General features: G+C 48.9%; 1 protein-coding gene across 1 annotated transcript in view; it reads right to left on the bottom strand.

Moving 5' to 3' along the window:
- Positions 1–14,174, bottom strand: part of LOC135902898 (uncharacterized) — a 28,460-nt gene extending 14,286 nt beyond the window's left edge. The window contains exons 1-7 of the mRNA XM_065433209.1: positions 13,880–14,174; positions 13,022–13,587; positions 10,408–10,606; positions 7,982–8,157; positions 5,687–5,886; positions 4,962–5,065; positions 4,676–4,822 (exon numbers count right to left, since the gene is read on the bottom strand). Coding sequence (XP_065289281.1) covers positions 4,676–4,822; positions 4,962–5,065; positions 5,687–5,886; positions 7,982–8,157; positions 10,408–10,606; positions 13,022–13,587; positions 13,880–14,109 — 1,622 coding nt within the window. The 5' untranslated portion in view covers positions 14,110–14,174. The remainder of the gene's footprint in view (positions 1–4,675; positions 4,823–4,961; positions 5,066–5,686; positions 5,887–7,981; positions 8,158–10,407; positions 10,607–13,021; positions 13,588–13,879) is intronic.
- Positions 14,175–17,493: the final 3,319 nt, after the last annotated feature.

Here is a 17,493-nt window from a genome sequence, read left to right as displayed (position 1 = left end):
TGGTGGTCTTCCAAGGCGAATGCTGCTGTTGCAGTAAATGAGCTCACAGCTAAAGTATCCGCTGAAGTATGCTGCTTTTTTCATGTTTAATGGTACATTAACATACCCGCCGTGGTTGCTCAGTGGCTATGGTGTTGGGCTGCTGAGCACGAGGCCGCGGGATCGAATCCCGGCCAAGGCGGCCGCATTTCGATAGGGGCGAAATGCGAAAACACCCGTGTACTTAGATTTAGGTGCACGTTAAAGATCCCCAGGCGGTCGAAATTTCCGGAGTCCTCCACTACGGCGTGCCTCATAATCAGGAAGTGGTTTTGGCACGTAAAACCCCATTATTAAATTACATTAACAGGCACCATTTTCTCCAGCACACCGCTCTGACCACCTGTTATCGCGGCTTCTGCAGATACTAGACAGCGTGCGGAAAAACATGGCGCGCTTTCGAAATCACCCCGGACTCGCGCAGTGTGCAACCGTTTGCGACGTGGACATTTCTGGCCTGCGCCTCTTTGTCGTAGTTCAAGTATGCACATTCAACGCACACCTTAGAGTCCATGTGCAGCTTTCGCGAAGCGGGTAATCAAATGCTATAAGTGTGCCCATTTGATTCCCGCGTTTCTGGCGCAAAGTGGCGCGCGCGCATTCGCTCTCCCGCACCCGTGCTCTATGTACGCGATGTGACACACGCAGCGATCTTCTCAAAGGGCAAGCTGGCGTTGGCAACCGTGGAAGTGAACACGTGCTGTTAATTTCACTGAGAATGCAGTTCGTGTTAGAGAGGCGTTCAGGAATCAACCTGATGTGCCCGAGTGTTTGATTGTTTTGTAAGACAGTTCAGGAAGCTTTAATACGTGTCAGCCCTCCCCCCCCCCCCCCCCCCCACACACACACACACGAACGCAATTAAAATGTTTCTTAAGCTTAAGCTATTCGACAAAAATAACAGCAGTACCCAGCAGCCACGGTCAGGAAAATCCGGGAGGTTTCGCAAAGAACGATCCGCTTTAAAAGTTAACAAGTAAGCTAAAAGTTTGTTTTTAAATACACTTCAACATTGCAACGAAGAAAAGCTTCCGTGTCATCAGAATTCTCGAATGGGTAGAATACGGTCTTGCTCATGATTACCACGGCGGAGGTAGTCACCTATAGGTAGATAGTGAAAGATCCGTATTGTGTAAAAATTGAGAAATGTAATAAATTGGCCAAATTTAATTTAATCTAACGGGCAGATTTTCAGGTTTTGTAGTCTCGCTAAAAAGCATTGGGCCGCCCATTCAATTTCAACTCCATTACGGAATCTCGGGCTCCCATTCCGTTCTCATTCCATTCGCCGGACTGGTGCCATAATTCCATTCTAACCGTTCGAACTCCGGAGTAGCCACTCTGCAACCCCCTGATCGGGGTAACCTTAAGTAGTACTCCAATGCATTGCTTTAGCAGGTTCGGAGGACAATATCTGGGAAGCGGTGCCAGTCATAATATTTATGTAAGCGACTTCTCTACTGCTCGGATTCAATTTAACTGTGGCAATATGTGCCCTATAGTGAATAACTGAAAACGTTAGTGAATGCTTTCTAATTAGCTACCTGAACATTGCGTTTTCTCATGCAGGTAGTTCCAGCCTCTACCATAAATCTACCAGAAAAGGCGGAAAACGCAATTAGTCATAGTCGATTAAAGGAAAATACTGTTCGAGTAACAACAACAACAACAACAACAACAACAACAACAACAACAACAACAACAACAACAACAATAATAATAATAATGACTATCATCAAATGTTTATTATAGTGCCCAGGAAAGCTTTGGGGAAGTGAACATTAATTGAAATTAATTATGAATGAGGGTTAAATCTGCGATAAGCTTCATGTTTTTAAAGGTGAAGGGAAAGTGGAAAAAACTTATCGTCGGTGAGTGCCGGGCCGAGAAGCTCCGCATGACTCCTGCTATGCGCTACCATTTGAACCAGCACGTGAATTGCCTGCTCCTGATCATTGTGCACTAAGTTATAGCTGCGATTGAAAGAGTGTACCACTACGCCGCCACTGTCGTGAGTGGTGCCGGTTATATATGCTCGCCTGGCAAGATTTAATACACGTGTCAGTCATGAGCAATATGAGCCAGCACAGTTAAAGTAGATAACCGGATGAGGAAGGTAGTGACGGCCTCTGCTGTTGGTCAGCTAGCCCTTACTTAGCTTGCAGTGGTTGGTCAAAAATCGCGACGGCGTGCAACGGAATGTTAAAAATTCCGCTAAAGCGGATCGTCAGCGAAGAATTGACAGAGCGATCGGCCGGCCAGCCATCTTCCATTCCTTGCAGAACGGGGCAGTCTCCGGCTATTCAGAAAAGGATCCAGTTTTGTTCGGCATGATGCTGTACACGTCACTTTGACGCGCGAGTTCTCGCGGTTTTGTGACCTCACGTGACAGACTGGTGAAGTGGACGCAGCCCGAAAACATTTAGCCAATAGCGAAAGGCTAATTGCTAAGAAGGTGTCTAATGAGAAATAATTTTTGTTTCGGTGTAATCGTGTACAATCAGTGTGTACACGTCATATCAGATGGGGAGTTATCGCGTTTTTCGCGACGCCGCGTGACAGACAGGCGAAGTGGTGGTGGCCCGAAAATTTGTTGACCAATTGTGGAATGCTGATTGCAGAATTGAAACAAAAACAGTTTGGAATAGCCTTACGTTATAGCGCACCTAATTTATTTTTTAAGCGATATTACTCGTGACGTTTGATTTGGAACGTGGTATGTGAATATTGAGAAAGTAGCTCTCAACGTTGAACATTTACTGTCATTGAACATTTATATGCGAGATGTGTGTGTTTAGCCACGGCGGCGTTTCTTGGAAGCAATTTTGTTGTTTGCCTTCATAGAGGGCGTGCATATTTTGCTCAAAGAGGCCCTCACCAGGCCACATAGCAAATTTTGGTTATACGCTGGAAGTTCTTACGCGCCCGCCCTGTAAGGAGTGTTCTACCGCAAGAATTTTTCAAATTAGTTCATTAATAGCAGAGATAGAAATATTTGAAGTACCGCGAACCCACGCTTTCAGGAGGCAAGCGTCACTGCCAACATAGACACTCTCTCCACTTGCCCCGTCTAACCTCCGCAAGCGAAATTCCTTCCCTGCGTTCTCCCATGCCGGGGGATCGCTTGACGAATGCCGTCACGGGCCCCGCCTTTTTTTCTGTCTTTCTCGCGTTTTCGCTGAGTGCGGCACATCCGGTGACGGTCTCCAGCGCGAGCTGTTGCGTTTGACTCGTTTCGTGCAGCGGACGATTTCGCGCGCTCGGGACGGGAGCACCTGATTAGCGGTGTAAGTCAGTGCCGCAACCACGACCACTGACGCAGACGCGAGAGGATGAAAGAGCATGATCACGGTGCTGGAACGAGGGAGAAAATGACACTTTCGTTCTCTGCGCGCCCGACTGCACCAAGCGGGAACAAGCAGACGAAACGGAAGTGCATCCGAGTCTCTGGTTACGGTACAACGTAAAACAAAAACTCGCAGACATTCGGTCTGTATGTCTTGCTATTTCTGTAAAGTTTAAGTCGTCTATTGAAGCGACCGATTAGACAAATAACTGATGTTGCCTCGAATAATTCTTGAAGTCACGTGCCACTGTGAGTGACGTCACAGCACTGCCATGCATTCGTTGGCGCACTTGCGTGATAGACGTCGACTCTCTGGCTGGGAGCGCGGCGTCCGCGAGGGGGAGGGCGAACGGCGCTTGGTTTGAAAGTTCTTTCCTTGGCGCGTAGGGGTGTAATGCCTAGCAGACACGATTGTTATAGCGCGCATTGTATGCACTGCTCTTGTCAGCTCAAAATGGCCAATACCTGGTGAGGGGCCCTTCAATATAGTAGAAAAAAATTGTGCTTACCGTTCCTTTGATCTTGTTCAAATTTCCAAGAAAGGTCGACTTTTTTTTTGCAGGTTGTTCAATGTAACATTTGGCAGATTTACTTGCCGGGTTTCTAAGAAAACAATTCAAAGCTGCCTTCAATTCAAGAAGGTAGCTGCTGCAGGGACTGCGCTATAGCATAAACTTGTGGCGTCGCCTGTCGTAACAGCGGAAAGCAGCCGTTCCGGGTTGCCCACTTTTCTGAAACACGCGACAACCCTCCCAGAAAAGCTGCTTTCCACAGCTGCCGACAGGCGACGGCACAAGTTTAGGCCAGCGCATCCTTGGCAGCAGCTAGCTTCCCCACAAACAAATGCAACTTTATCTTTTTTTAAAAACCCGGCAAGTAAACGTGCCAAGTGTTACACCGAACGCTACCGATGGAAAAATGCTATCTTTCTGCAAAATGTGAGCAACAAAAGAGCAGCGGCCAGCGCAAATTCTTTTTTCCATGATTCTAAGCGAAATATATATGTATCGCTCGAGGGGGCGCACCAATACCCAAGAAAGAGGGACAGCCGGTCGCCGCAGCTCAGTTAGTACAACACTGAATGCGACATGCGGAGGTTGTGGGTTCGGCTGCCAAGTTGCGTCTTTTTCTCTTCCACAGGCGAAGCGCGGGAGGCGCAGCATTCCGCGACCGACGTTCCTATAGTTTTGCTAATTTAGGGACGTTGTTCGTGGCGGAAAAGTGGGTCCGCCGCGTGGACGCACTGTCGGCCCACCTCTCTGCAAAACTGGACAGCGACGCGCAACGTACCGTGCCAGCCTGAGTCGGGCGGTGTGCCAGCGGACGTCCTGTGGGCGCAGTCGGAGCACGCGCACCAGCCGCTCCTCGGCTGGGCTGGCACCAAGGCAGAACAGGTCGCCGTCACCGTCGTTACAGCGCACGAGCGCCGCCTTCGAGCTGCAACACAGGCCACACTGTGGCTACACTCTGACCGGCCTCGCAGCTTGCCAAGCATCGTGGGTGCTAACACTGAAGGTGCATGGAACGGTGGCGGAAGGATTCTGTTACAGCCGCACGAAACGACGCAAAAGCTTACTTATTTTGGATGACCTGTTGGAATTCGACCGGCTTGGGTTCCGTGCACAATGCCAGGAGCTGAGTCCACGGAGTCGCGTCAGTCATCGTGTAGATGCGGTGTTCCTGCACATAGGCAACAATGTAAGCAGTATACTCGTCACAGCAGCGTAGTTCGCGCGACGAGAGACGCCACAAATATGTCAGTGTGGACGTGCGTCGAGACGTTGAACTGCAGTTTGTACAGGGAGTGTGAACCGCCAGAAACACCACGTGTGATCGTTGCGCACAGTTGTTTTCAGAGAATGTGAACCGCCAAGTATGTTAGGCGCGCCCCGAACTGGGTCTTTCTTCATATAGTTATATAGTTTATTGCACACAAACACGTAGCCTCACCGCCAATTTAACAGTTTTAACGCATATGCACGCGATTTATTATCATTATTATTGTATTTATTTTGCGAAGTGGCAACGGTCGGAGAGTGTGGCTGAAAAAAAAATAAAGAAAGAATGAGAACATTACTGCGGTTTAGTTTTAAGAAACCCAACTTGCAAAACAAACGAATGCCGGTGTTTGAAGTTACAACAGTCGGCACCGAACTGTTGCTTACTCGCGCAAGTAAATGCTCAGCGTCTGAAAACCGCGCAGCTTAGCCCAACGCATATGCTCGAAAACGAATGGCGTTAGCGGCTGAACAACGCAGCGCATTTTTTTCTCTCGTACAGCGGTATTCTGCAGCGCAGTACCTCGGGCTTGGTGACGGCGATGGTCTTTGAGCCTAGCTGTTGCAGCCGGCCGCGTCGTGCCGGCAGGGGGAGCGCGACCGCCTCTTGTCCGGCTCCAACCGAGGGCTCAGCAGAGGAGCTCGTCCACAGAGAAGAAACTGCGGCGCTGCCTCTGGTGCGCCAGCGCCGAATGGTCTTGGTGACCGATCGCTGGATGATCGCTGCGACGCCGAGGCCCAAATAAAGCACTCGCACAAGCCAGTATTAAGAAAGAGCGTGAGGCATGGTTTTGAGAAGCTTATATGTGATAGACACGGATCAGACGAGCTCTCTTGCGTGTTTTAAAGCGAAGCTTTCTTTGCCTTTTCTTTCGACTTTCCCACTGCTGCTGATGCTGCTGCTGTCTGGCACACAGCGTCGGGGGGTGGTTCAGAGCGTGTAAGACCGTTTTTTCATGGGCGCCACCATGGATGGATGGATGGATGTAATGAGCGTCGCCTTTGGAACGGGGCGGTGGGTTGCGCCACCAAGCTCTTGCTATTATACTGCCTAATGTCCTACCTAGGTTAAACAATAATAAAAAAAACACACTATGAATTCCCACAACCAAATTTTCTGATCCCCTATTGCGCACCATATTGCTACGCAGTGGCGCCATCTATGGGCAGTCGGCATGCGATTCCCACAGTGCGCAGGATCTACATAATTTTATTTTATTTTTGTCTTACGCGTCCCGAAATTAAAGACGCCGAATGTGAGCGGTAGATGTCTCTAAAGTAGCGCCAGGAGCCTGACTAAATCAAGCAGGCTAGGTGACTATTTGTCACCGCCCCGTTTCAAAGCAGATGCCAATAAATGACCACCACCACCATCATCATGGGGAACTGGTCTGCTTAAAAATGATAGCTTAAAAATGATAGGTAAGACAGACAAAATAAGAAAGAGCTTGGAGACGCAGCCCATCGCCTCGTTTGAAAGGGGACGCTCATAGCACCCATCCATTCATCTGCTATGCACCCCTTTATCAGACCACGAGACACTGCGGGGACTTCGTGTCTTTTACAGACGCCTTGTAAGACTGCCCCGTAGCTAAAAGACCGGTACCAGCATACAGCACTGCATTCCACCTCTGTGAATGACTGGTTCACTCCCTCGAAACCACATGTCTCTTCTTCAGGATTACCTGGTATACAGGCAGTGACAATCTGAAAATAAAAGCTCGGGATGGATGTTCTCGCAAGTTTGCTACGTAGAGAAAGTATGCTGATAATTACTGGTAAGTAAGGCGTGGGCGTTGTCTCAAGCCTTATCTTTCGTTCGGTATCTTACGACAATTGTCTTCATGCCATTAGACCCAACCTAACGGGCTTTTCTCTTGACGTGGAGTCCCGCGGCTTACTGTATTGGGGCAACAGCTTCGGCCCCATCGGCATCCCTTTAGGCTTCCTAGCCTACAAAAGTGTGAGCGGTCTGTCTGACACCTACTCTAGCTTTTTGGAGGCGAAATTGAGTAATATTGCGGGTTATGAGAAACGTCGTGGCAGAGTGCTCCGGATTAACGTTGGCCACGATGGGGTTATCTAACGTGCACCTGAATCTAAACACACGAGCGTTCTTGTGCTGAGTCCCCATCAGAACGCGGCGGCCGCGGCCGGTAATCGAACTGGCGACCTTGTGCTAAGTCGCAGAACTCGACAGCCATTGAGTCACCGCGGTGGGTTTTTCGAGAAAAGGGTAGATGCGCTGCAGCGTACTTTAAGGCTGCGGCGTAGCATGAGCGCGCTTTTGAGCGCGTGCACATTCCATTTCGGGGAAACGTTGACAGCGCCATCACACAAGCCTGCCCACAAGAAATAAAACAAAATTAAAAAAAAATGTATTGGGTTTTACGTGCCAAAACCACTTCCTGATTATGAGGCACGCTGTAGTGGGGGACTGCGGAAATTTCGAGCACCTGGGGTCTTTTAACGTACACCTAAATCTAAGTACACGGGTGTTTTCGCATTTCGCCCCCATCGAAATGCGGCCGCCGTGGCCGGGATTCGATCCTACGATTTCGTGCTTAGCAGCCCAACACCATAGCCACTAAGCAACCGCGGCGGGTAAGAAATAACACAAAATGGCCTTGACGAAACGCTGGCTCCAGGCTCAGCCGTCCTTCGTTCGCCCACCGTTGATCAGAAACGGCAGCGTTATTAAACGTGGTTGACTCGTGCTTTCATAGTTAGCGAAATCGCCATGGACCGCAAACAGTCGGTTCGCGAAATGAACCGTCACTAGAGCGTCGTAAGCACGCCCATCGAAGCCGCTACTCACTCGGTAGAGGCAAGGTACTGGCGCCCGGTGCGAGCCTGACGTCGTCCGAGTAGGAGTACTGATGGTAGTCCTCGCTCAGATCGACCCCTTTGAACGTCGACGTGGCACTCGTAGGGACAGAGGCGCCGCCATCGCTGTCTGCATTATGCGACCCGAGGACTGCGTTGCAGTGTCCACTGAAACAGAGAAGCTGGACTTACATTACCTTATTCAATGGTGTCTGTCGGCAGGGGAGAGCCTAGCAACTTCCAGCAGCGCCGGTCAGTTCTAAACTAGCGCGAGCTCGGTCTCGAGGGAAGGCCGAGGCGTATCGTCGTCTTCTTCACTTCAAGAGCCAAGCGACAGCACGCGACAAATGGGCTCTCTTCGTCATCACACAATTCAAATGAAAACACGCAGACCGGAGATAAAACTCATCACACTTACTGGCAGAATCTTACATCGAATGGTGCGATCGCACGGTTTCGGGACTAGCTTTCTAGCGCGGCAAAAAATGTCAGCGTGCGTTTCAGCAAAGATCAGGCATAATGAGTTATTATTCTTCATTAATTATTGTGTCGAATGGCATCCAGCTGCGAACATCGACGGCTGTGATAAATAAGATTTTACAGCGGAGCTGTTTATGCGGACCCTGTGACGTAATTGTCGATTTCGCTAAAACTATCATAATCAGCAATGGCTCGAGCGTCGTCGTCTTCTTCCACAGATGGCTCTTTGGCGCCCCTCGGCGCTACCGCTCGAACGCGCTCGTGCCGCTGCTCCCGCATTCGTCGTCGTCGTCGCCATCTTCCACAGCTGGCTCCGTTGCTTCTCGTCATTCCAGCGTTGAATTTCACTTCTCTTCTGTTGTCGTAATGGGGAGGCCAAGTTTACGGGGGTACGAGCCATTGCTTGAGGGGGTATGAGCCATTCATTGTCTTAGGTGACGGACAGATTTAATATTGAACCAATTTAATTTCGAAGAATCGCAAGCGGTAATGCCGGGCGGATGCTGCTAACCACGTCACCGAGCAAACTCGAGACTCCGAACGCAAGCGACAACGGCGGACTGCAGGCATGCCCTCACTGACGTCGTTCTCTCCGTCGCAGCCGAACGTGTGTGTGACCTCGTTAAGAAGTACAAAGACGTCAATCGTCAAACCAATCCAAGCAATGGTCATGTCCAGTGGTGGGCCTTTCGCCAAATATACGGAGCTTAGGATTAGGGATTCCGCACATTCCATCCCAGCTACAACTATGGCAAGACCACGGTGCGGAGCAACTTGTACGCGAAAAAAATAAAAAAGCACGGCATCCAGACAAAAACCTCACGAGCAAAAAAAGAAAAAGAGGAAAGAAAGCACTCTACAGCATGCTCACCACGCGGCGCACGCAGAAGCGAAAATGAGGTGGAAGAATGGTGAACAGGTTGAACGTGGTTCTTTGTTTGCCAAGTAAAGGAGAGGTGTATCGCGCATGCGTACCTGTAAAACACACCTTATTTCATTTCTCTTTTGTGGGTTTACGCGTTTATATATGGCGAATGGTGGGCATTATATACATTTGCACTAGTAAAGGTACCCCTCCCCCCTCACTTGCATAGCAATGTTACCTTGGGTTGCCGACCCCCCCCCCCCCCCCCCCTTCCGAAGAAAAATCCTGGGTACGTTCCTGATAGTGAAGCTAAAGATTTGCAATAAAGACTGCTTGCGAAGTTTGATTTGCATGGTGTAACACTCGGTGTAACACAGCTTCGCTGTTCGACCATTTTCCCGGACTGGAAGGGGCGGTGATATTTTGTGACTACACCCAAGGAAATCTTTGACTTCAATATGGAGTGCAAACTACATAGAAGACAGCATCCTACGTCGAACGCCATACTAATCAGGAAGAAAGGTTATCGGGTGAAAATTTAGTCGTCGGTTTCACGTAAAGGCAGGCGAGTAAAGCTTATAGGGAACATCGTGGCTAATTGGGTCAGCCCGCTTGCAAGTGACGGGTTGACCGTTTCAAATCGCTTGAATAAGTGCATGTACACGGAGTTGGGTCAGTTTTGGTCAGCCCTATATATACACCTGACTCGACCCCCTTGCGTCGAGCACGTGTGAGCGAAACTAGGGTCGCTCGTTCCTGCGCAGAGTCAGCAATTTTAGACTCTTGGAAATTTCTTCACTCATTGGGACTGATTTTACACCCCGGCAATGATCGTCGCCTATCTTGCGTGCGTTTTCTTTCTTTAAAGCTGCGCACCTGGTAATTACACGTAACGAACGGCATGCGCGTACGAGCGTTCCTGACTGGAAAATAGCGACCGCGCAGGGTGTTGAATAACGAAAAGGTGCGCAAGATAGATGGCTATTACTGTTGAGGTACAAGGAAATCCCCAAAGAGCGTCAATATTCACTCCAGTGTAAACATAGGGAATAAAATTGCCCGTGCCGAGGCACCTGGGATCGACGCGGCGCTTGCGACGCTTTCGGCTGCCACCACTTCTGCTCCTCTGCTTTCCAGACTCGTCGCGGTCGCTGCGGTGGTCACTGGCCCGTTGCCGGTCCGCGGTGTCCGTGCGGACAACGCTGTACGAGCGAAGCGGTAGCAGCGTCTCCGTCGACTTCACGCGAAGCAGCTTGCGCCCCTCCGCGGAGCCTGCAAACACGCATTCAAGGCTTAGCGGCGTCAGGCACTCATCTGCTGAGAGCAGCAAGGACGTGTTCCATGGTTAGGTTCAACTTTCATCAAAAGTACAATTTTCGAATTTATATAAGAAATACTTGGACCGATAGCCAATAGGCTAGTGAACGGCTTAGTTAAGAAATGATTGGTTAAACGATTTATTGCAGTCAGAAAAGGTACACAGTAAGTACACACTGCTCATCGCCTGTACTGTGCAGTTTTAGCGAGAAATAGGGAAAGAGGGAGGCATACTTACGCGACGTTCCTCGCACACGTCGAATAAAGCTCGAAATGTTTAAGTCAACGCTGAGCAGCGTGCAACTTGCAGCGTCCCTAGTAGCTGCATTGGCGTTGTTGGGGTATGGCTTATCTCGTTACTTCAACTGTCCCTTCAACAGTCTGTTGATGACTGAAACTGACATCCTCCGCGGTCACGAACCGCGGAGGATCTCGGCTGCTGCTCCACTTGTACCCAAGGGCGCTTACTACAACTTGTGTGGTTTAAGTTACAACCATGTGAAGAAAACTGACAACGAGAACAAGCGAGCGTAGGGGAAATTAATTGTTGTTTTATAGTGAAATCTAGAAATAATAAGGTAAATGCAAATGAAAGCGCACGAAAAGATACCTTACCGTAGGTGGGAGCTGAGCCCACATCTTCCGCATTACACGTGCGCTATTTCGCCAATCATGCTAGCGTGGCGCCCATCCTTCCAGTTACTTGTTTGTGTACAAGTTGTAGCTGCGCTAGTTGGTAATTCATCTTGGTATGGTGACAGCGTCAGAGCGCAAGAAAAAAAAAACACTCACATCCACGCACACACACATTCACGTACACAAATAACACACAAAGCATGCGCGGCGATTGTGAAGATATGTGGGTAGCATTAAGGCAAATGAACGTTCGGCAGCGAACGCCTGCGTGAAGTATGGGGGGGGGGGGGCGGAAGGGGGGTAGAGGGCGTCTTCGTCTTCAGTCCGTGTGGAACTATGGCGGTCATGGTCGCCATAGTGATATACGTTCTCAAGACGACGAATCCTGTGGTGTCTAAAAGACAACGACAAATTTAGAGCTAGCGCTGGCTTTTCATTTGGCCCTTTGGCCAAGTGCTGCCTATTTGTGAATATACCTGAATATAGTTTCTTGTCTGCTTCTTTGCACGTAACAACATGGCTGTAACTAACAAGAAATCTCGGCCGTCGGATTCTCTTATTCTACTCGCTCGTTGTGTTGTACACGTGATACAAAGCGCAGGAGTGACACCATTATTGCCATTTTTTTTGTGACCTTCCAGCACGTTTTCGGCGAACGCGGACGTATCGAATAAACCTTGTGTCGCTTCAAGATGTTATAGTACTAGGGCGAATCCGAAAGTCTTTGCCCCTAGGTTTTATCAGCCAAAATAGGGTACATACAGGTAATTACAAATATAACGTACTATTCTACGTACCTTACACTATTTTCCCACATAGTCGCCGCACCGGTTCAGACATTAGTCCCATTGCAGCACTGAAATTTAGATGCCCCTGTCGTCAGTAAGCAAGTCTTCACGGCCTTTTGAGAACTCACAACACCGCCGCCTCGCACTTCTCAACGCGAAACAGCTCTCCGCATACGCGGGCTGCATTTTCCTGTGGATTTTGATGGGTGTTTGCCCCTTGCTCCATAGAAAGTGAATCACACTTCGTTGCTCGTACGCCGTGGACGTGTGAAGCACAACCGCCATCTTCAACAACTGACCACAGTGCCGTGCTGCGGAGCTACCGGCAGATAAGGCCAGGCCGGCCCAAGAAAAGTCCACCGTTGGGAATGGGTATGTGGACTTCGCATTTGCATCCATAATTTGGCAAAAAAAATAATAAGGGTAAGGTCTTTCTGATTCGCCCTCGTAATATAAGCATATAACATCACGCAATCACGTTTGGTAAATTTTGTTAACCGATGCGTCGATAATAACAATAAAAAAAAAGACGCCCACGCGTTTGCGACTGGGGAGAAGGCCGACGCAGTTTCGCATCTGACCAGTGTTCTGCTCTTCTTGTATAATTTGTGATTTTCAGACAGCCGCAACAACACCTTACATGCCCCAAACCCAGCTCATGTTGCAACGCATCTCGCTTCTCACAGTGAAAAAGGCCACAAAAATATTATTGCCGTAATGATGCCACTTTAAATACAATCACAGGCATCTGGCCGTTGATATGTGAAGTTCTGGCCTATAGTTATCTTTTAAATTTACTCACGGGTGACTCAAAAAGAATTTAATTGTTCACATATTTCAAAGTCACATGCGACTGCTAGGGCAAATACTGTCTTTCGTTCACCAGTCGCTTGGTATACGACGCCACCTGGCATGCAATGCGACAGGACTGAGTAAGCAGGCTCACCGTTAGTAACGGCGGGGGAGGGCGTCGCCTTGGCTTCGCTCGACTCGGTCAGCATCGCTGACGGTTGACCGCCGTCTGTCGAGGATCGCAAGGGCGAGGCCTGTCTCTTGCCCAGACAAGAGGCTCTTTTGGTCTTCGTGCTCCGAAATGCGGGTGCAGACGTCGAGTTCTTCGTGTCCTTGCGAGACCAGCGAGCCGTGCCTACAGCGGCATTCGTAAGCGGCCCTTCGCCGGAAAGCTGCCATCGGCCACGCGTTGACGAGGTCGCGGGCGTTGGCAGGTCGGGGTCGCTAGCACTCAGTGTGGCGTACAGGGTCTTATCCCTGGCACGGTAGCGGGCACGAAGCCACAATGCGGCGATCGCCAGGCACAGGAGAAGGGCCAGCAGGACCAGGCACGCCACCAGGAGGCAGAGCGCAGTGCTTCCCAGATGACGCTTCAAAAGCTTCGGACGCTCTTCTGCGGAGGGCGTCATTTCATTCTCGCCATATGTGAGGAGACGGCGCCTGCCTCGTCGCAGGGGTATGCCCGAGGGTATTGCGGCGAGGACGACGCCGTCGTTGCTCCTGCACGTTCGAGATACCAGGACCTAAGCAACGTGTTCGGGGACCCTGGTGCCAAACGCAAAGTACGAAAGAACGCACCGAAGGAAGAAGGCTGGCGAACAAATAATAACAAGTCACAATGCGTTTTTGAAACCAGAACACTGCATTCATGAAACACGTGTACATAGAAGCCAGGGCAACCAAATATTGCTCGAGATTGCTTAGTGGGTGAAAAGCTGAGTCAATTAGAAGTAGGGTAGATAAGTTTCGTGCACCCAGAATACTATTTTGCAATTCAGGTATTCCGACGTACCCACTCAGGTTGCCAACGTTGTTGTGCCTGCGCTGCACGCTGCTGTTGAAGTAGTCGACCCGGCTGTCCATCGGCCTCGGGCCAGGCAGGTCTGCGGAGATGACCGACACATAGTACGTCACCGACTCCGGATCTTCCTGGCTCGAGTCCCGCTGGTTTTTGCCGCAAGCAATGGATACGATGCACAGGAGACGCAAGACGAAGCTCATCGTACATATGAGCAACATCATGCCTCCGTTGCATGGACTAACCGCTGCAGGTAATTGCACTCGCAGTGACAGGTATTCAGGTTGAGTCCTTAATGGAGTAGTCATTGATGATGATGGTGGGCCTTCAGAACATGGCATGTAACCACAAATTAGGATAGGCCAATAATAAGGAGATTTGCACGACCACATAATTGCTTTGCAAGAGCGAATAAGAAATCGGTAATTAGTACATTCGTCTGTGGGAGATCTTCGTTATTATCCCAACATGAACGGCACATACCCGCAATAAATATGAAGTGATAATGACTTCAAAGATAGTTGCGCAGAGCCACTAAGAAGGATTGGCGAAGAATCGGATGGCGTCGGCAAAATGCATTATAGGGAATAACTTAAAAAGACATATAAACAAATAAAAAAAAACCCGAAGAAAGGAAGAAGCGTGTGCTTGAGCAGTTAGACTAGCATAATTTCAGTTTTGCGTTTGGATAAACAACAATAAAGAAAAGTATCAAATGGGCGAGAGAGAATTATGAAATTAATCAACGAACAGTGCGTTTAGCAATGAAGTCGATGGTATTCGCAAAGGAAGTTTTCATGAAATTGCATATGTAGGATGTTCCTGCTAACATGGATCTAGCTTAAAAAAATATCCAGTGCCCTTCCACTCTGTGAAGAAGGATGACCAGCGAAGCTGTGTATGTGGGCTCCTTAATGGCGAACTGCACGTTCGCCGAGGGTCGGCCCGTTATCGCACTATCTTCGGGATCGGCCCACATATGGGCGTTGCTTAAAGCCTGCTTCACCTCCGCCGTGAGTCGGCCTGGTAGTGCACTATTGTCACGTGGTAGTGACAGTCAAGAAAAGAGTAGAAATAGCCAATGAGCGTTGGCGTATGCAGCTACTCGGACAGCTCTGAGCCAGTCCGGGACGACAAATCGAAGAGCACCCATTGCGAACTACATTTGGAGGACATACGGGGTGAAGGACATGAATGTTTAAGGTTGTGGCAGCGGTAGGTGGCGACGTCTGCAAGCAGCTGTGTCGCTGAAGCAGCAGCAGCAGCAGCCATCGCCATGTTGCGTAATCAGCGGCGGCCGTCGGCGCCACCGCCGATTCCTTGCCGGGACTTGCCGACGATTCCACCTTTTGAAACGGCGCGCCACGCAGAAACACCTACCCATCCCCTCTCCTCCTCGTGCTCTGCGCGGCCTCTCATTGGTCGCCTGCTCCTCCTTCGCTGTCGCTTCTCTTCTTCGGGAGAGTGCACTTTCCTAGGTCTGCCCATCTTATCGGTGAATGGGACAGTGATGCCGCCGGCGCACGACGCGTCTCTCAACTAGGAGCGCACGTGTGCGTCAGAGCATAGATCACCGCTAGGCGCAGCCAATCCCTCACTGCGCGCCTCCTCCCCCAAACGCCTTCGCCGCGACGCGCGCTCCTAGCTGTTGCCTCTCTATGTCTCGCCTAGCCTTTCCTCCTCTCCACTTCCTTTTGCATAACTGCACCGAGTTTTGAGCGGTCGCCGGGCACGGCTGGAACTCAAGCTTAAACAGCTGTGCTGTTAAAAATGATGGATCATTTTCCGGGAACGAAACTAAATACCTGTTGCTGACAGTCAAGTTGAGAAGCCACCAATAATTTTGGTTGCGGACATTCAATAAATTAATTACAGTTAATTATCTAAATGTCTAGACTGGTAAGATGAACATTAAGATGTAGGTAATTATAGGACATGGCGTACTAGGATGTGTTCAGCAAGATACAATTAGCGTGGTTACGTTATTCAGACGGGAAACAGAAAGCACGCGAAACGCAAAATATACCACGTGATGGCGCACCCACTTACCCGAGAAAGCAGCGTTCTCAAACAGGATCACTAGGGTACGAAAGGTATTGCGGCCCAAACTACAACTGCGCAATCAATCAATCAATCAATCAATCAATCAATCAATCAATCAATCAATCAATCAATCAATCAATCAATCAATCAATCAATCAATCAATCAATCAATCAATCATTTACTTGCTCAGGAAGAACCATGGCGTCTAAGTGCTGGCGCACGCTTACCTTATAAAAAAAGGAAACAAAAACAAAACGGCAAATGAATAAAAAGAACACTCTTGAAAGGAAGAGACTACATACAACAAGGCGCAAGGTGAGTACAAAAGAAAGAGGAGTAGAATGGGAGTTGAGCAATACGTGAAACTATGACACAAAAAAGCGAACTTCAGAAAATAACAATGACAGGCAGTTATGAAAGATATCAAGATAATCAAAATAAGCGTTATAATCCCTCTGTCTTCTGTAGACGGTTGAGTGTTGGTGATGACAATCAGGAACATGTGAAGTACTATGTTCTCTGGTGATCTTGCGCGGAATACGAAACATTGTGCAACTGAGGAGTTCGGTGCAAGTGAGGATACCTTGAAGGAGTTTGAAAAGAAACAGGTAGGCGGGATTACGTCAGCAGCTAGGTGAATCCAATGACAATAATCCAACAGTGCTAGAACAAAGTCCAGTGTCCTAGCAAAGTGATGACGATATATGCTAAGAAACGTTTTCTGGACCCGATCTATAATGTCACTGTTGGATCTCGAAATGCCATTCCAGACGACCGACGCGTATTCGAGTCGAGGAAGACGGATTGTTGTGTAGAACTTGCGGAACGGTGTAGGAGCATTGAATCCCTCGATAGTCTGCAAACAGCGAAGAGGGCACATACCCCGCAGTGCAACGCGTTTAGTGTGAGCTGCAAAGCGTAAAGTTGTATAAAAAAGTAGACCGAGATCGTTGATCTCACATACATTACACAATGGTACAGAATCTATAGAGTAAGAAAAAGAAATGCTTGTTGTTTTGCGTGTCAAAGTCATGACTTCGGTCTTAGCAGCATTCAAGGTGAGGTTATTATCCTGACACAATTTAGAAAAAAGAAAACAGGCCAGACTGCAGGATGCGACAGTCGTCAACAGTATGAATTTCCTTAAAAATCTTGTGGTCATCGGCATATAGAAGAGATGAAGAACTCCGAATAGCGGAAAGAACGCCATTGAAAAAACGATTAAGAAAAAGGAGTGGTGCTAACACTGATCCTTGAGGGACGCCGCTAGTTGCCATGTAAAAAGGAGACGTTTGTCCATTGACGTCAACATAATATGATGTATCAAGAAGATAACTGCGCAAGAGATTTACAATGGGCGAGTCAAGACCAAAGTGTGTAAGCTTGATGAGAAGAAGTGAGTAAATGGCTAATCAAAAGCCTTGCTGAGGTCACAATAAATGGTGTCAACTTGCCCCTTTTGAAGTACCGGCGCGGAGATGTGCCATGAAACTTGCGAGATTTGGGATAGTGGAGATAATAATATATAAGACAGGATAATTATAGGGTTATTATCTTATACACT

This window comes from Dermacentor albipictus, chromosome 1, assembly GCF_038994185.2.
Source record: "Dermacentor albipictus isolate Rhodes 1998 colony chromosome 1, USDA_Dalb.pri_finalv2, whole genome shotgun sequence".
NCBI lineage: Eukaryota > Metazoa > Arthropoda > Arachnida > Ixodida > Ixodidae > Dermacentor > Dermacentor albipictus.
The sequence above is the reverse complement of the archived record's forward strand: the minus strand, read 5'-3'. Positions and strand labels throughout refer to the sequence as shown.